General features: G+C 37.3%; 1 protein-coding gene across 4 annotated transcripts in view; it reads right to left on the bottom strand.

The window, feature by feature from the left end:
• ARHGEF28 (Rho guanine nucleotide exchange factor 28) overlaps positions 1-20,677 on the bottom strand; it is a 319,351-nt gene that overhangs the window by 52,077 nt on the left and 246,597 nt on the right. For all 4 annotated transcript variants that reach the window (XM_017527640.2, XM_017527638.2, XM_017527639.2 and 1 more), the window contains 9 exons: positions 19,888-19,936; positions 17,863-18,007; positions 17,655-17,782; positions 15,984-16,124; positions 13,006-13,253; positions 9,722-9,844; positions 8,404-8,521; positions 5,945-6,199; positions 4,358-4,434 (listed from right to left, as the gene is read on the bottom strand). In XM_017527640.2, coding sequence (XP_017383129.1) covers positions 4,358-4,434; positions 5,945-6,199; positions 8,404-8,521; positions 9,722-9,844; positions 13,006-13,253; positions 15,984-16,124; positions 17,655-17,782; positions 17,863-18,007; positions 19,888-19,936 — 1,284 coding nt within the window. The remainder of the gene's footprint in view (positions 1-4,357; positions 4,435-5,944; positions 6,200-8,403; positions 8,522-9,721; positions 9,845-13,005; positions 13,254-15,983; positions 16,125-17,654; positions 17,783-17,862; positions 18,008-19,887; positions 19,937-20,677) is intronic.

Raw genomic sequence — 20,677 nt, 5'->3', positions numbered from 1 at the left:
AAAAAAAAAAAAAAAAAAAAAAAGGAATTGGTGGTTTAAAAGTGAAACTTTTTAAAAGAACAGTCAGAGAAGAAAAATATCAAAATGCCATATTTAAGGGAGGAGAAATTTGTCTAACAGGGCATGAGATGGGAAACTATATCAAATGTCACAAAGATTGAGAAGGATGGAGGTCCTAAAAAGTCCACTGGACTTGCAATACTGTTTCAACAATAAGGTGACAGAACAGAAGCCCAGCTCATGCACTACAAAAGTGACCGATATGTATAAGTGGCAAGACCTTCAATTCCCCAGCATAACCAATCCTTTTTGCTCCTGTCATGTGGGTCACAGCAACAGAGTGTCTACAAGTTCTGCCTGTAAATGCCTCTTCTCACCAAGCATATGAGCCCTTGGTGGGCGGGAATGGGTATAATTCATCTTCACATGCCTAGCAGATAGACTTTCGTAGAGGAAGCACTCAATAAATGTTGGTGGAACGAGTTTTACATAAGTCCACCAGAAGGTAATAGGAAGAAGGTCTAAAATTGGCATTTACACCATAATTAAACCACCTCTTCTACCAACATCTACTGTGATCCTCCAATGTCCCTTTCTAAGCAGTAGGGATTCAAAGAGGAATAGCACACTGATGATGCTTCGTAGGTATATGCGGTTGAAAGAATGGCCAAAAGAATGCCTTCAGGATGAGCAGTTTGGGGGATAATATGAAGAATCTTCGTTGGTATGTGGCTTCCACCACTGTTTACGGAGCTGGTTGCAATGTGTGGTTTTGCTTCACCATCATGGACTGAGTGACGCCTTTACCCAGAACATGCCACTCTCCCCTCCCTGCTGACTCCTTGGTGCTGGCTTGTCGGCTTTCCCAGCACCATACAGCTTGGCCACATCTGACGCTGTGTGCCACGGTGACCCAGGGTACCTCCTCACCCCATGCTTCTCAGACTAGCATGAGAGAAATATATGATGGGACAAGACCTCTGGTCTGTGCAGCCCTGTGCTCAGCCTCTGAAAATGGAAGCAAAAGCAGCCCTTGTGGTTGAATACTGCCCTCTCTAGTTAGGGAGATCCTTGGAGCATTGAAAATCTGGCTTATTCTATTATGGATCTACTCCCAAGACCTTATCTGCTTCCTTGATCCAATGTGCAGCTTTAGCTTCCTCAGCTGACAAGGTAGACGGCCTCTGTATGTACAAAGGCAGAGTAGGTTTACTTGCTTAAGACATGAGCAAGAGTGAAATTATTTGAACCAGTTGGTTACTGTTGCAGGGGAGGGGAGGCGGCAGGTAAGACCTTTTCAAAGTGAAGAACAGGTGAGTGCAAGGAAAGCAGCATTCATCACATCACCATCAGACCAGGGGCAGAGGGACCTGTCCCCTGGTATTCATACTAACCACGTACATACACTGGAGAGGAACAATTCAAATTAACTCTCCAGGAACGGAAGTAGCATGTCTGCTTTGGAGGTAGATATCAAACACTGGTGATGCAAAGACCTAACCCAGCCTGAAGGAATGTTTTAATTATGTCACAGCATTTAACAAACAAAATTTAAAACTAAGTTCTCAACCTTCAAACACTAGGGGATTGACTTTTTAAAAGCTTTAGATTTCTGGGTTCTTGGGGAAAGCAGAAGATTGGCAATTCTGGGCTCATATTGTCATTTCCAAACACTGACTATAGCCAAGTAGTCTCTGCTGTCTTTGAGACAGGACATGGACTCACTTTTCACTACAGTCCCTACCACTTTCTACTGTCTCCTCGCTTCTGACCCTGCCACCTTCACTCCTTCACATTTCCATCCAATCCCTACAGGCATTAGGAGTTGAAGACCTCTGATGTAGGAGAAGGAGCTGCTATGCTTAGCCATATTGTTACACCGTATCCATTGTGTGCTAATTCTATTATCCAGGGAGTCCACTGTGATAAACAGACATTAAGGCTGCTTCCTATTTTGAGCTTCAGCTGACAGGTTCACAGGTTCACTGTGTCTTGGTTATTTGTTCCTTTTGAATTTGCCTTCTTTGATGTTCAAGAGATTCCTCCTACACTTAGTATTCCAAGACTTAAGTGAACACATCTACTTTTTCTTATACATTTTGTAGGTTTGCGTTCTACCTCAGTTTCCAGCTGAGTCCTTTATGAAATAAACAAAAACACAGCAAAGCTTTCTTGCAGGGACACACTACTCCATCCTCTTGCTATTTTCAGCTGCTTATCTTCTGGCTATTTCCAACTTCATCATGTCTTCTGTAACATGCAGCAAGACAAGCATCTAGGGAAGAAGTTTTTTTCTAAACGGCACAAGGAGTGGAGGATCTCACCTGTACTAACATGAGGATGACTTTCTAAAATACTAGGATGGAAACTAGGAAATCCAGATATCTGTATACCCCTAGCCAAATGCTTCAATTCCCTACAATGTTAACTATAAGGTATTTATAACACATGGGCTGTTGCCAGATAGATGTAACTCCGGAGTGTTTCAACAGTAGGGTGCACTTGACTCTTCAAGGATAAAATGAGGCTTTCTCTTTTGCTCTCTGATACCTCCAAGGGCTTAGCTGTCATTTATGAATGCAGCTACAGGTCAGGTTAACATCTTTAAGAAACAGTATCAGTAACATTTTACAGTTGTCTATAGCCAAACATTCCACCAAGAAGAGCCAGGTTGTAACTGTCTTTATTCTGGCATTAGGTGGATTGCATTCCTAATATCCCACTTAATGGTAAATGTGGTCTATGGGTAGCACAGATAAAGCCTCAGGAGGTCATACGAGACAAGAAGGAAAGAATTATATTTCAAGTCACGGTCTAAGTTGAGCATTACAGGATCTGAATCCATATGCTGTATTCGTCCTAAAAAACAAGATAGTTGTCTTTATATCTACTTCATGATCAATCAGCAGGACATCTGTTTGGTAATACCATCCAAGAAGCAGAATTTGCTTCTCTCTTAGGTCTTTGGTTTTAAAGAAGCATTGGTTTCTGTAAAGATGTGAATTTGTTTCCTCTTCCTACATGGCCTTCACCATCCTACATATTAAACAAAACGGTCCCCACTTTCCCATTTATTTTCTCTATGTTCTTTCAGAGAATCTCTGAGCATCTCAGATAACAGCATAGAGAGGCCACTGGACAAACTAGTAGGTTTTCATGAAATTTGTAATACAGTTCAAACTGATTGGGAACATAGGGATTTCTTTAAGGTCTCTTATTACACTCTAGAATAGCTCTGTGAAAACGTCTTTGACCTCCATACAACTCAACAGCATTGTGTTGATGAAAGGCAACGTGCTGAACAGGATGAAGTCTCTCAAGCCAGCCTGTCAAACACAGAAAGGCAGATGATGTGCGGCTCCAGCCTCTTCCCCAGAATCCCATAGACATGCCTCTTGGTTTTCTCTGAGCAACACAACAGAAGCCGTATTAAGCTTTGAATTTGCTAAAATTGGTTGGAATTAATGGCATCTGCTAATGGCACCCAAATATCCTACCATTTGGTGGAGGATAAACACTAGCATTTTAGGAAGCCACCATGCACTGCCCATATTGGTATTATGTCTTGTATTATTTCTTCTAACGGGGCCTGATGCTCCCTGATGCTAACAAGGAGTTAACTATGACAACTTCCTTCTCTAAGTCATTTGGACCAACCAGATGCCAAATACAAAATGTCACAAAATACTAGTTTTATTGTTAGTCTAAGTCTATGTACTAGCAATTAGATTAACACATTACAAAGATAGTGTTATACAAACACTGTTAGTTTTTAGAAGCCATTATAGTAAAAATAAGAAAGAATCTTCTGTAAACATGAGGCAACAGGATGGTGATCCCTTGCTGGCGGAAGACACACGACAGCAGTCACAGGGTTAGTAAGTGGGAGAGCAGGGCCATGGGCATGGAGAAAGCTGGATGCTGGAAGAGATCGGCACTGCTCAGCATTCACATTTTAGTTGCTGGGTCTAAGGGAAGGGGAGTTGGGGCCAAAGGGGCAGGGCAAAGGGGAGTCTACAGGAAAGACAAAGAGGGGTAGATGACATGGGGACATTTGGGAGGTTCAGGGCAGTGCCTGTTCATCAACCACTACTGAAGTACCGCAGTATTCTCACATGTGATTGAACTGCTGAACCAGCTACGTACCCCCAGTTGTGATGAAGCAACACTTACCATGCTACTTTAACCCAACAAAATGCTTTGTCTCCATATACTGCAACCACAAATAATAATGGAAACATAACAGAAGCATACGCTCTCCTGTGACTATTTTATTTCACTAGGAATTTCAGGCATTTTTCAAGAAAATGTGTGATCAAGCCTATTTTTTAAATGTATCACATGATCATATACTTACAACGGCTGCAAAGATGTATTTCTGGTCTTTTTCTTGTAAAAAGAGCAGCACATCAGTTAGAAGGAGAGCTAGGATATCTTTAAAGAAAAAACATTACTAGTATTAATGAAGCAAATCACAGTTCAAATAAACAATAAAAATAAAAAGACTAAGATTTACTCTAATTATGAAATTTTATTAAAAAAAAAACCTGTATCATGAAAGCCAAGGATATATGCTATTGATAACTTCGTAGAAAGCTGTCTTTAAGTGTGCATGTTTGTGTGCATAGCGTAGTATAGTAAATTTCCAGCAAAGTTTAATGTGGTCACTTTCAAAACAGAAGAAAAATATTCCTAAAAAAGGAAGTTTTAACAAAAAGAAGCAAACTCTTACCTTTGGCAGGAAAAGTACTGAATTAAAAATGTAAAGGGGCAGCTTCTACCTCAAAGTATATATGCCTGCTATTTTATTTCATCTAGATCTGAGCAAGGTTTAGGATTCCATACGTCCCTTACAAATTGTTCACAAGAACTCATCTTCATTACATCCAGTGAACAGTCCAACACAAAAGTTACTAAACTGATTCTACTAAGCAGATAAGGAACAAATGACTTAGAGCAACAGGATCTACAGGTTGTGGTTAATATTTTTTCAATACAACATTGCTAGTTGTTGATCAACAAATCCCATTTCAGATATTAGTTGCAATCTCCATCAAAACTTGATCATCCTCCAATGGGCAATCATTTTTGAGTAGCTAGAATTTAACAACCTCTTCCTCTCGTTGCTTACCTATGGAACCTATGGATGTTATGAAGATGAGCTGTTAGTGGTTCTTAGCCCTGGCTGCACAGTGGACTCACCTGGGAGGTCTTTAAACAATCTGTGGGCTTTGGCTTCATCCCCACAACAATAAAATCAGAATTTCTGGGAGGAGACGTGAGCATCTATAATTTTTTTAAGTTCCAGAGGTGATTCTAGTGTGTGGCCAGGGTGAGAAAGCCTGGGTTAAGCAGTGTGATAGCTACATAAGGAGTCCTTAAAAAATTGAATTATCTGCTCTGGACTCTATACAGATGAACAGAGTCAAGTTCGTGCCAATTAGCAAGCAGTAGCACTGAGGAAGAGCTTAAATCAGTGTCAGCAGGTGTGTGGATGCATTCTATTAGTCAGTAACAAAGATGACATTCAGAGTTCTTTTTATTTCTCCCCTCCATGGTCTGACAGCCCTAGGCTGTGTTGACATGCAACAGACCCTAGGTGTGTCGGTATACTGCCTTGCTTTCAACACACCACAGTTACCAGAACAATTTTTCTGTGTCAACAATTAGCAGAACTCTCAGTTCCTTTGATTTCGGACATCACAAACTTGAAAACTCATAAAATATGTATAAAGGCTTTACCTTGGAGCAGCAAATTCCCACCGAAGATTTGTAACATTGACCAAATTTGCCTATTGAAATTCACAAATCAATCTTTCAACTGACCTGGAGTTCGCACATGTGTGCCTGCAATTCTGAACTGTTTTTCTTTTGAAAATCTGTCCTCTGTTAAATGAATAACATGTATGAAAGGAGAAACTGGTCTGGTTTGAAACCACATTACCTTTGAAACGACCTGTAGCAGTTTTCCAGTAAACAAGGCCATCATATAACAGAGTCCTTTCTTCACTTATCAGTGCCTGCTTCCTAAATACATGTCCATTTTTGAGCTTTGTGTACGTTTTGTTTTCAATCTTATTTAGGATCTCAAGCCATTTTTGGTTTTTCTCATATTCGTTGACTTTTAAATCCACTGTTGCAATCATGTCTTTAATTAAGCAAAGAGCTTTGCATAAGTCTTTATGTTCTTCAGTTCTTTCTGCATGGAAAAAGAAACGAAAAATACTACACAATAAACCAGAGTACTAAGGAGGAAAACTTTCATTAGTTTTAAAATATAGTTAAATATATCATCCAAACAATAAAAACTGCTGGATTAATCTTAAATCCCTTGCATTGGCAACACAGTGAAACCCTGTCTCTACCAAAAAAGATACAAAAATTAGCCAGGCATGGTGGTATGTGCCTTTTGTCCCAGCTAGTCGAGAGGTTGTGGTGGGAGAATAGTTTGAGCCTGGGAGGCAGAGGTTGTGGGAAGCCGAGATTGCACCACGGCACTATAGCTTACGAGACAGAGGGTGACTCTGTCTCCAAAAAAAAAAAAAAAAATTTATACTATTACTCTATACCCCCCCACCAAAAAAAGTTAAAATATTTTATTATGAAAAATTTGCATTATTAAATGTGCTTCAGCTGACAGTAAGATGTCTGAGTCCTAGGAATGGGTCTGACCTTCTCCCTAGGGCAGGAAAGATGTTATATACTAACTTAGGCCTTCCTTCCACCTTCCCAGACATAGGTAATCAGTAAACCCTATGCCAAGTTTCTTAAAACATAAGCCAGCTGTGGGGCCACACCAGCATCCTCTCAGAAACAGAGCCACAGGGGTGATGTGAAGAAACCTCAGAATCATGTATATTCCTTGATCCCTTCCTCCATAAAATTAATATTCAAAATTATATTTTATAACTATATTAGCATAAATATGAATATATTACTAATATAATTAAACCATTTTCTTTGACTTAAAATTTTATTTTTTTCTTCTGATGGTAAAAGAAATTAAAATATTTTCATGGTACCTAAGTGCTGTGCCTAATGGATAAATCAGCCATGCTCATACCAAGAGCAAATAATCATTGATTTCAGTTGTTATTCTTTAAAATACTGGCTAACCTGATCTTATCTCTAGATTACCTTGTGAAAATACTCTGAAGGAGTTTCTCGGGCAGCCTCCTGAAACTCCAAATAAAAAATATTGGGTGATAAAGACCACCTAGTTGATGTTTATTGAGGCAACAAACTGAAAGGTAATGTTTCAAGTCATTTTGTAGTGGAGATAACTGAAGCTCAGCTAATAATTTGGCTGAGTATATACAATGGCAACGCAAGTTTACAAAATTCCAAACGCAAGCCCTTTTTAACATAACACACTACCACCCTAATAATAATCTTTATTCAAGATCAATACACTAGCTTGAAGATTAGACAATTTTATTTATTCATTCATGGCATTTACGTGTTTTTATTTATTGATCATCTATTCAGTGCCAGCCATTGAACTAGACATTGAAGATCTCGCTGTAAGCCAGATAGACACAGGTCTTATAGATCCCACAAGGAGCTTATAGACCAGCCACGTGCAATAGCAGCTTCTTAAAAGATGCCCATATGTTACTCCCTGGAACTTGATGAATTGACAGGTTCAAAAATAGATCCTTTTTATAATCCTTCTCAACTTAATAACTGATTGCCTCTCATAGTATTCAAGTCTTCAACACACATTTATGTGGGAAAAAAAAGGGAGGAGAATCTGGTAGCATTCTTAACAAGGCAGATAAAAATTTAGAATCCAGAAAACTTCATGGGACATATTTCTTCAACAAACGAATCAGAAGAAGTAAAAAAGGGGTAGGATAACATTCAAATTAAAAGAGATTTAAGAGATATAACTACCACTACAATATGTGAATCTTGTTCCGATCCTGATTTACGTAATCCAATTTTATGAGATAATCAGTGAAATTTTCAGATATCAAAAATATTGTTATGTGTATAATAACGTCATTGTAATTTTTAACTTTTTTTGACGTTTGGTGATAGGATCGATAGCACGTTTCATCAGACTGCTGTGAAGGTAACAGGAAAATGAGGAAGACGGGGTATTAAGAAAGCCAAGCAGTGGGGAAAATATAGAGAGAAAAGACAGGTTCAAAGTTAAGAGGAAGCCAGCTTGGTCTGGGTTACCTGTAGAAACTCAGACTATTATCCATGACATGTTATAAAAGATAATGTCTAAAAATGAATTCTAAGGCTAGCCAAATTCTAAGGCTTTAACAGTTTCTCTATTGTGAAACGCTTTATGAATCAGAGACCACAAACATTTGTGGCTGTTTAGAACACCTCAGCTATGTTTAAAACTAATAAGAGGGGCAAATGTTTATCCCAGAAGTCACAACTTACCCTTTGTGTACTGCAATATCCTTTCCACCAAGACAGGGTATTTTGTAATACGCTGAGTGACCAACAGAATGCATTCTGGAATTCCTCGGCGGCGAGCCAAAAGATTACTATTTCGGAGCTTAAAATATATATATATATTTTATATACACAAATTCTACCTGTATTTACTTTTCAGGTGTGAATCTAAAAATACAAAGAATCTGCAACAGTACAATTTTATGCAGACTTAACATTTTCATCGTTATCAGTTAAAAAATACGTTATTACTAATTTAAATTGTATACTTTGTCATAAATTTCAATACCCCAACTCTCCAAGATTTTAATAAGTTTCAAGTTACTCTGATGTATTTATAGTTAATTCTTAAAGTAAGAAGTTCCAATACTTCTAAGTGCCTCGATTTATGAATAGCAAAAGTTTTTCAAAAATAATCAGAAATCAAAGTTAGATTTTGAACATGAGTTTGCAGTTTACCATTTGTTTTCCCAACAGGGCTTCCTCCACATTTGCTGTTATTCATTATAACACTTAGAGTTCCCTCTAATCAGCACATCTTTTTTTCTAAAAATATCAAAGTATTTCTCATAGTATTCAAGTCCTTAACACACATCTACATGGGAAAAAAAGGGAGGAGAATCTGGTAGCATTCTTAACATGGCAGATAAAAATTTAGAATCCAGAAAACTTCATAGGACAAATTTCTTCAACAAATGAATCAGAAGAAGTAAAAAATGGGCGGGATAACATTCAAATTAAAAGAGATTTAAGAGATGTAACTACCACATACAATATGTGAATCTTGTTCAGATCCTGATTTAAGCAATCCAATTTTTTGAGATAATCAGTGAAATTTTAAGATATCAAAAATTACTGTTAATTTATTTGTATAATAATGCCATTGCAATTTTTAACTTTTTAATATGGAGAAAAATATTACAGATGAAATTATATGATGTCATGAATTTGCTTCAAGCTAATTCAGTAGAAGTGGAGTAGATTCTGTGTTTATTTTTACTTTGATTTTTCTGATATATAACTTGTCAGAGCATGAAACAGTCCCAATACATTATAAATATTCTCAGAAGATTGGAAGACATGATTTCACAAGTATAAGATACAAAAGAAAATGATTTGGGGGAATATTTTACTAACACAGAAAAAGAGACTTTCCACCTTTGCCAAGAACCTTCTGCTTTCCTCCTTCTTCCCCTGAAAAGCAATTCCTAGCTATGAAATTTGTTCAAATCATTAAGAAACAAGCATAAACTATTTCTCTATGCTGATTTATCACTTTGTAATAAAGTTTTTAAATACTTGCCTTAATAAAATTCTGAAACTTTTTATTCTGCTGGAGTTCTTTAAAGAGGTTAACAGCTTCTTTATGATGGCTACAGAATTCTCCATATATTTTCTTCATTTTACTTGCATTTTCTTCTGAAAACTGGGAAGAATAATATTTCAATGATGGTTTGTAAATTTAGTAAGTTCTAAACACACAAAAATACGCAATTTTCATCTATTTCAGAACACTATTTGCAAATAAAGAATAAACACTGTAGAATTTCTGAACACTATCACTTCTCTCCTCAGACATTTTTTAAATTAATAAAAGAAAGTTGTTGAGTGGTAAGGGGTCAACATAATATGCTCATATTATATTGAACTAATATAATTATCAAATAGCCAAATGCGAATCTTTTGTTTTATTTTATTGTTTTCATACTTGTATAGATTGAAAGAAAAGTATATGGCAACATTTGGGGGGCTCCAGGAAGGTCTGTCCCCCCAAAAAAAAATCACTCATTTGGCATTTACATTGGCTAATGACCATGTCGACAGACAGCCTTCAGTAGAAAATTTGACTTTTTGTTCACACATTACAAGTGGATCAAGGGCAGGCTATCATCAGCCAAGATGAAAGAGACCAGTGACTAACCAGAACCAGAATGCCTGTTTACTAGCTAATGAAGAGAAATGAAGATGTGGACTGGATGTTTCAATAAGCCTTACCTGTAGAAAAACATCTGTAGAAAATCCACATAGGAATCAACTTAGTCATAAGATGGTATGAAAAGAACTAGCTGAATGATTTGATTATTATTTTTTTAGACTATGATGGCCCTACATGCACATGTCCACATTGAAGAGCGCTATAATGGAAACCAGAACACATCCACCCTCTTAAAAGTACTTAAAATTTACATCACTACCTCTGGTCTTTTCATCTCTGCTTATACAAATGCTTGGGGGCAATAAGTCTCAAAAGATAATTCTTAAATCACTTACAACCATTCAAAAACAATTACCTGGGTACAAATCTAACAAAATACATATATGACTCATACAGTAAAAACTATACAATGCCAGTGAAAGACAGCAAAAATCTAAATAAATGAAGTGCTATACCATGTTCATGGATTGGAAGACTCAAGATAGTAAAGATGTCAATTTTCTTCAAATTGATATACAATTTTAATGCAATTATTTACAAAATTCCAGTATGCTTTCTTAAAATATGGATAAGACTATTATAGAATTTATATGAAAAGGCAAAGAATCTAGACTAGTTAAAACAATTTTGGAAAAAATAATAAAGTGGAAGGACTTAGTCTTCTAATTTTAAGATTATATAGCTACAGTTATTAAGACTATAGAAAGATAGTAAGACTTAGAAAGATAGTCTTACTATCTTTCTATAGTCTTAATAGACTTAATAGACTATCTTAATAGACTTAATACCCATAGATCAGTGAAACAAATAGTAACCCAGATGCCCACATGATTTTTGACATATAAGTGCAAAAGCAATTAGAGGAAGGATAGCCTTTTCAACAAATGGCCCTGAAGCAACTGGACATTCATAGACACACACACACACACACACACACAAAGTCAACCTACTGAGTTTCATAACCTACTCCCATAACCTGCACAAAAAATAACTCAAAATGCAACACACACTTAAATGTAAAACATGAAACTGTAAAACTTGTTTGTCTTTTGAGACAGAGTGCTACTTCTGATGCCCAGGCTGGAGTGCAGTGATATGATCTCGGCTTACTGCAACCTCAACCTCCCGGGCTCAAGCGATCTGCCCACCTTAGTCCCCACAAGTAACTGGGATTACAGGTGCACACCACCATGCCCAGCTAATTTTTGTATTTTCTGTAGAGATAGGGATTGATCGTGTTGCCAAGACTAATCTCAAACTCCTGAGCTCAAGTGATCCATCCACCTTGGCCTCCCAAAGTGCCGGAATTACAGGTGTGAGCCACCAAGCCCGGCCAAAACTGTAAATTCTTTTTTAAAAATAAAAGAAAATGTTGGAGACCTGGGGCTAGACAAAGAATCTTTAAACTTGAAACCAATAGCACAATTCTTAAAAGGAAAAACTAGGGGGTTGTAAAAAGAAAGCAAAACGTTTTATCATGGGAAAAAATAAGGAAAAACTAATAGACTAGACTTCATCAAAATTAGAAAATGAGAAGACAAGTTACAGATTTACAGAAAGTGTTTGTCAATCACATATCTGACAAGAACTAATGTCTAGAATATGTAAACAAACCTCAATATTCAACAGTAAGAAAATAATCCAATTAGAAAATGAGCAAAAGACATAAACAGAAATTTCACTGAAAGGGATATGTAGATGGCAAATAAGCACATGAAAAGATATTTAATATCATTAGCCATGATGGAAGTACAACTTGAATCATAATGAGATATTACTTTATACCTCTTAAAATAGCCAGATTAAAAATAGTGACAATATCAAATGCTACATCTGACAACATCAAATGCTACATCTGACAACATCAAATGTAGAGAAACTGGATTACTTGTACAGTGTTGATGAGAATGCAAAATGGTACAACCACTCTGGAAAACATTTAGCAGTTTCTTACAAAACTGAACATACAGCTCCCATACAACCCAGAAATTGCATTCCTGGGCATTTATCCCAGAAAAATGAAAGCTTAGGTTTACACAAAAATCTGCATGTGAGTGTTCACAGCAGCTTTATTTATAGCAGCTAAAAACTGGGAACAAGAAGATATCCTTCAATATGTGAATGATTAAACAAACTGTAATACATCAATACCATGGAACACTACTCAGCATAACTCCCCCACTTTAAGCATACGGACCAACAGCTGACCTCCATTGCTATATATGACAAGGTGAAACAGCTTCAAAAAATAGTACTTTTGGAGAAGATGGCATGCTAGCATCTACCTCAGGAAAGCCATGCTAAAGCAACTACAGATGGAGCTCCCTTCCCTTCCAAGTGCGGCAGACCACTGTAAGATGTGACATTCAGGTGAATTCCTGATTTTTTTTTTTAACCTAAGTGAAGTGGCCCATTGATTCAACAAATATTTACAGTATCAAGCACTGTTACAGGTGCTGAAATATAGCAGTAATCAAACAGACAAGAATCCCTACCTTACTGGGCCTTACAGTCTAATGATGGTAAACACATCCTCAGAATGTCACTATGAATGTCTCAAAATATATTTTTTACTCTTGTTGATGAAAGGGCAGATTCTGATTCAAATCTCACTTATGTCATAAAGGTCAAAGCCTTTAAGCTTTTCTTACCTGTTGTACCAGAATATCTCCAATTCGATCGATCACAAAATTCCTGTCACTGCCAGCACAGGATTCCTGCCTTCGCTCCTTCATACTGTAGAAGAAATGCCTGTGGATTTCAAGCAATTCATCTAAACAGGGGAAAATTTTATCCACGGTGCTGTGATCCAGCTGCAGCTCCTCTTTCATGCCTTTCCTGAAGATCTCAGACATGATGAACAGGGTCTGGATGTGATGCATCTCTGTTTGCATTAGCTCTGAAATGTGTGAGCACAAATGTGCATTAAACAAGCTCTGAAAAGCAAGTATCTCTATTAAAATAAATTAATAACTCAATACTATATGTTACACAAATAAATGTTTAAGAATATTAAGAATATTTATTCCAATGTAAAAGTCAGCATTAAACATTTCATTCAGCCTAAAATATTAAGCCATTTTCTTTTTACCATCAAAGAGGATATATGTCAAGTTCAATATACAAGAGTCTGATGTATCTGAAACTCAATAATATAACTAGCTAGCATCTTTAGATACCTTCAGATAGGAACTAGGTCTTATTCCCACCTGAAAATGCTCTATAAAATACAACTTAGTGTGTTGGTTCTTTCTTTCTTTCTTTGTTTTTTGCATCAAGCAAGAGCACAATTAATTTGGTGAATTGAATGGAATTAAATAAAGTTCTTCAGTGCAGACAACCATTGGTCCTTTCTATTGCAGAATCTGTCTCAAAAATTCCACTTTCTCCAGGGGAAAACAATGCATCACAATCAATCAAAGGACACCATCAAGAAAGGGGAAAGACAACCCATAGAATGGGAGAAAATATTTGCAAATAATTTATCTGATAAGGAACTTGAATCTGGAATATACATTTTTTAAAAAATTATTTTAACACAACAATATAAATAAATAACCCAATTCAAAAATGGTCAAAGGCTTGGAAGAGATGCTTCTCCAAAAGGATATACGAATGACCAATAACCACATGAAAAGATGTTCAACATAATTAGCTGTTGGGGAAATACAAATCAAAACCAGAATGAGACATCACTTCACACACATTAGAATAATTATAATAAAAAAGCAAAAAACAAGTGTTGGTGAGGATGTGAAGAAACTGGAACCCTCAGGCATTGCTGGTGGGAATGCAAAACGGTATAGCTGCTTTAGAAAACAGTCTGGCAGTTCCTCAAGTGATAAAACATAAAGTTACTGTATGATCCCAAAAGTGGAAAAACCTATCAATTGATGATTAGATAAACAAAATTAAAAATTAGTCATCCATAAAAAGGAATGGTGTACCCATACATATTACAACTAGGATGAACCTTGAAAACACTATGCTAAGTGACAAAAGCCAGCCACAAAAGACCACATATTGTACTATTCATGTAAAATGTCTAGAATAGGCAAATCTGTAGAGACAGAAAGTGGATTAGTGTTTGCCAGAGGCTGGCAGAAAGGGGAAATGGGGAGTGACTGGTAACATGTACAGGATTTTGGAAATGATGAAGATGGTCTGAAATTATACAGTACCTGATGGCTGTACAACTTAGTGAATATACTAAAAACTATTAGATTGTGTACTTGTAAAGAAGTGAATTTTGAGGTGAATTATATCTCAATTTTAAAAATGTATCAGGAGAGAAAATAACAACTCACAATTTACAGGTGCACCAAAAGTACTAGTTGTACGTTAATTAGTATTTCCAAACTTACTGCAAGTTTTGGGAAAGAATCTTAAATATCAGCCATGGAGAGTCAGCAAGTCTAAACATAGCTTTCATGTTTTATCAAAAATAAGCATTTCTATAATTGAAAATCCACTCACTTTGAATTATTTCCTATCATGTTTTTAGTGCCTACTCCATGCTAAGCACTTACCTTTATCATTTCATTTAATCCTTTAACCCATTAATACATTATGACCCAGAAAATAGGAATGATTTTCATCATCTTTAAAAAACAAACAGTGAGGAAAAGAGGGTAAAGGATTTGCCCTGGAACACAAGCCCTTCTGACACAAAAGTCCACATAACAATTCATCCCAATGGATTAGATTATTGTCAATAGCATGAAATTGAGAGGCAAATTAAGAAAATTGACAGTAGAATATAAATTGCTTAAGAAATACTAAGTAACTCACACCTACCTACACAGCTCTTGGCATATTTCTAAGCACCCTCGTACACCAACTCACCAGGTATGCCTAACCACCACCTGATGCAGGTGACAAGGTATCCTCACTGCCCAAAGACTTTGGGGCCTGTATTGGCATACACAGGATTAGTGAAAAGAGCCAGTCTGATCTTTAAAGTAGGGTAACCACATTTTGGCATCTACCTTGTACTTGAAATTTTTCAAAGTTTCATTTTGTTCCTAGTCTACAGTTTAACTTTCCCTAATCCAGAATGCCTTCATCCCAAACAGGATGAGGAAATACAATCTCACCACAGCTGAATTCTGTACTGAGGACTGGAGTATAGAGTCAAACACTGCCCAAACCCAGGTGCAGCAGCTTGCACTGCACCTGCTCTCTATGAATGACTGGTGTATGCAGCCAAACTGTAGGGCCATTTGCAATAGCCCTACATTAAAATATACGAAGGTTCACCGCAATTCTTATATAAAAGAGGGAAGAGTAGAGGCCAGATCTAAATAAACTTGAAAGGGATATGGGAAATAACATTTGCTCTGTGTCAGGTACATATTATGCCCATTTCAGTCTCACAACAATATTTAAAACCTGAGTATTACTAGGTTAGTGTAAAAACTGATTGCGGTTTTTGCTATTACTTTTAATATTAACCTCATTTTACAGATGGAGAAACTAAGGTCCAGGTGATTTATGTAATTTGTCTGAGACAAGGTAAATAGAAAATGATAGAACTGGGATTTTACCCAACTCTGTATAGTTGTAAATTCCATGTTCTTTTCTTGGTACCACACTGCTTCAACTCAAAGAGCATATTTGAAATGCTTACCAAAAATGACATCCTGTCTTTTGATGACATCCTTCTCCTGTCTATTACAAAATGAGGGCTCCACCACAAGACTCCAAGATTCTGCTTCAAACTCCTGGGCATCACTGCTAAGGTCACTCCACAGAGAAGAATCCACAACATCTAATGTGTGTTTAGAAAAGAAAAGCCAGAAGTACGGTAACGCAGCACAAATACACCCTTGTAAGTCTACGGATTCCTCACACTAAATAAGTCCGCGATGAACATGGAAAGTAAGAAACCAAAACATGTTAACATGAAGTAAAACATCTTAAAACTGGACTGATGAAATGGTCCAAATCAAGACAGCTTTCATGAAAGCAAAGAAGAATCAGATATTTAAAATATTGTTTATATGGAGGAAAAGAGACATCTGAAGATTATTTTGCTTCTTTTGGCCTGCTCTATTTCAGTTTTATTTCTGGTAACCTTCAGACTCTATAATGTGTCTACAGAATCTTGAATACACCAATTTCTTCTGCCCTGAGTTATTTTGCACTGTTTACTAAAATCTGAATTGTGTACTCACCCATTTGATTTGCTCTTGACTTGCTAAGATGTAAAATAGCGTGTAAGTACTTGAGTCACAAATGAGTGCAGATTTTTCTAATAGAATTACAAAAAATCACACATACATACAGCCCTCCCCCCACACACATACTCCTCAAGAAAACTAAACCCTATTTACCCAAATGGCACTCATTAGAGAGGTTCCAGCTCAGAGCAGTAAAGGTGAGATGACAAAGAATTTGAAGACTTAAGATTAAAATAAAACACTTTCCTGGGGCAGAGTCCACTGCTCTCTCTTGTCACTACTGTCTTTCCATTTCATTTTCCTTCTTACCTGGTACAGCTTGGATACAAAAATCAATTCCCTAGATTAAGTCTTGCCCTGCAAAATATGCTTTAAAAAATGCTTTAAAGGCTGGACACAGTGGCTTATCCTCTAATACTAGCACGTTGGGAGGCTGAGGTGGTTGGCTACCTGAGGTCTGGAGTTCAAGACCAGCCTGGCCAACATGGTGAAACCCCATCTCTACAAACAATACAAAAATTAGCTGGGGGGGTGGGGTGCAGGGGATGTGCCTGTAGTCCCAGCTACTTGGGAGGCTGTGGCAGGAGAATTGCTTGAACCTGGGAGGTAGCGGTTGCAGTAAGCTGAGATCACAGCACTGCACTCCAGCCTAGACAAAAGAGTGAGACTCTGTCTCAAAGCAAAATGTTTTTATTCCCGTAGGAGGTAATAGATGGGGTAAATATCTCAGAGATCCAAGGAAGACCAGTCTTAACTAACTAAAGTATATGTTTTTAATATAGGATCATATTCCAATTCATCAATAGCTATAAAACATTTTTAATAATAAGCACACAATATATTTTATTCATTTCTCTTCATTAAGCTTGTGAGATTCTTTTAGTAATATGTCTATTCAAAATTTACATCATATTTCCTTGGTCACTATCTGGTTGTCTCCTTTGGGGCTAAATTTTCATTCTTTTAAAAGGTAGAACCTATACCAAAAAGATAACCTGAAACAGACTTCTTTGAAAAAGAAAAAAAATTAAATGCTTCAATCTTACATCATTCGGAAAATATCCTTTTGGCAAATGCTAACAAAAACACAAATAAATGGAACTGTGTCTTTTCCTCACCTTCCATTATGAAAGACTCTGTAGAGGGAGAAGAGCCCATGGACTGTAGCAGCTCATCGGAATGAGACCTCCTTCTGCAACTGTTACTGTCACTCTCAGACTCCAAGGATGTTGCTGACCTCCTGAAGCTAGGGGAGAGGGAGGAGTGCACCATCAGCCCCAGCAGCTTCTCTGAGCCATGAAGATGTAAAAACACACTCAGCCTTACCTTTCCAAGGTGGTGCCTGGAACACTTCTGGACAATGGATGAACCTGTCCCACGGTCTCCCTCCTTCCAGTCGGCAATCCAACAGGCATGGAGGAAGAAGGGTGCAAGGAGAGACCAGGCTGCGGGATGTCTCTAAATGAAGAATCTGGAAATCAGAACAGATGCTTCATGTGGTTTCTAGGTCAGTAATTACAAGTAAAAGTAGTCACTTAAAAGCCAGAAATCTAAACCCTGCAATGACCACTTGTAATCCATCGCATGCCCTGCCTTAAAACCAGTCTCCCTGCTACATCCTGACACTTGCTCCAAGTGTCCCTTTCATTTTACACCCTCCTGACACCCATGCTGCAGGCCTGCTTCTGCATCTCCACTGGGAGACTGTGGGTGTTTGGGATTGCACAAACAAACAAGACAATGGAATGGGGAAATACTGGGCCAGCTTTCCCGTAAATCACTGCCTGTGCTCCTTAGAGCCAGCTTTAAATAGTTGCAAGGTGTTATTAGTACTGTTACTGAATGCATACAGTGTGTATAAACAAGCATCCGCACACAGAGAACACGTCAATGAAATGGAATGATGCTGGAGAGCCTATTCTTCATAGTATAAAGATCTCATGCAAATGAAACCTGCAAGCCAAGCTGGGCTATTCTCTCTCACATATGGAAAACCAAATAAGGCTTCTACATTTTTCTGGTCAGTTCTAAAATCTTCTGTGCATAGATGCATTTACATTTGATGTATACTATAAGTGACTCAGAAGACATTTCCGTCCCATATTATAGCTGTGTAGCGTATACATTCTCCAGCAAAAGGCAAAAATACTTACATAGATCCTGGACATTACGAAGCATTTTACATATGCAAAAGTTAATTTTATTCTTACAACTCCCATGTGAAGAGAAGTAATATATAGTATTTCATCAATTCTAAGATACTATTTATTTTCACATTTAACCCTGTGAAACTGAGAAGACCCTGATAACTGACATTATCAAAGAGGCTTTTGGGGTCAAGGCAAGAGAGTGATATGACAGCTATAACTGCCTGCACCAACTTAACCTAATATAATATTACACCCAATAAATAGCATGTTACCACGAATTTGCATGCCTGATTGTCCCCCAATTAAAGTGGTTTTAAATTATCAGTCACACTTTGTTACATGGAAATGAAAAGTTACCATGCACTTAAAATTCCTGCCATATGTCAAGCAACACAACTTTAGGCAGAAGACACTGCAAAATCTCTCACGATAAAGCAAGAGATTTTCATATTTAGGAGACATTAGCGTGATCAGTTCTTGTAAGCGCTATAAAAAACTGTCAAAGGGCACCAATTATTCTCAAGAGAAACTGCTTAAATTTCAGCAATATACAATCCAGGAAAAACAGAACCACCAAATTTTAAAATATGCAAATCAAACTCTGGTATGCCTTGAAATTTCAGTCATTCTAAAGGTGCTAATGAGATCACAGCCCCAAGCACAGCTAATTAAACCCAGGTAACTATAATAATGGACAAAAGAAACTGATAAAAATCTATAGACTCCAAATTCGAAGACTTTTTCCCATCAAACATTGTGATTCTTAAGAAGAATGTGGTGTGTATTTGTATAGATAAATATATTACTGCAATATTACTATGGTATGCTACTGCTAGGAAAACAAAGTCATGTACATTTCATGTAGTATTTCTCTTTTCCTTGAAGGATTATTAATAAATCAGCAGAGCATACTGCATTAGACAGCATCTTAGAATTGAAGCAACATGGTAATACCTTCTCCTTACAGCCCTCTCTAATATAAAAGATCATATGGTACATACAACACAAAAGTTCTTAGGCTAGTGTAGAAGTTTATAGACTTCTTGACCACTTTATAGAACTAAAAATTATGCCAAGCATATGTTATGGAAGAAGAAATAACTGGCTAAATGAGAAAATAAAAGGAGATCTTTTTACAATGGAAAAATGTGTAGTATATATTAAATTTTTAAAAGTTCTTGTCGTTTTCCACATCACTTACTTCCAAGGATGGTCTGTGGTTTGTTCTTGTTGTATTTCTCTTGGAATTTCTGGTAAAGAATATTAGAAACACATAAAGTAAGATCAAAGTGTCATTGGATTACAATAATATCCATATAGTTACACAGAACAGGATTCTTATCGACATCATTTTTGTTATTTTATTTCCAAGAGGAATTCAAAGCAAACGACATTGAATGCAATGAAGAGTAAAATGTGATGATAATAAAACGTGCAAGTTATGATGACGGGGCCTTGTGAATGTGCCTCCTGAACACTCCTGGCTTCATTAAAAGCCTCAGGGGAACCAGAGATCTCCAGCTTATGTGTCCAGACCCAGGCTGAAAAGAGTGCTTATCAATGCTGCCTTTCTCCTTCTTAGTTCTTTCTACACCCTGCTATCCCTCCTGACTAGGACATACCACCTGGAGCACTGAAATGTCACATTCAAAACAGCCCTTAACTCTGATCTGACACAGTATGTGTTCCAATCAACAAAGAGGTCTGCAACTCCAAGTTTGCCCCTGAAGAATCATCATGCTCACTCACATGCATCTGTGACATGACTACTGAGTGGAAAAGAAAGGAATCAAATCACAGATGCCTTCGTCTACTCAAGCCCATTCCCAGCTACACCGAACATTCTTCTAGTCCAGTGGCTCTCAAAGTGAGGTGTCAGGAGCAGCAGCAGCACCATCACCTGCAAACTTGTTAGAAATGCACACTCTCAGGCTCCACCTCAGACCTACGGAATCAGAAATTCTGGAAGTGGGGACCAGAAATCTGTGTTG

Source organism: Cebus imitator, unplaced genomic scaffold (genome assembly GCF_001604975.1).
Source record: "Cebus imitator isolate Cc_AM_T3 unplaced genomic scaffold, Cebus_imitator-1.0 Scaffold50, whole genome shotgun sequence".
Lineage (NCBI taxonomy): Eukaryota > Metazoa > Chordata > Mammalia > Primates > Cebidae > Cebus > Cebus imitator.
This window is presented reverse-complemented; position numbering and strand designations above follow the sequence as displayed.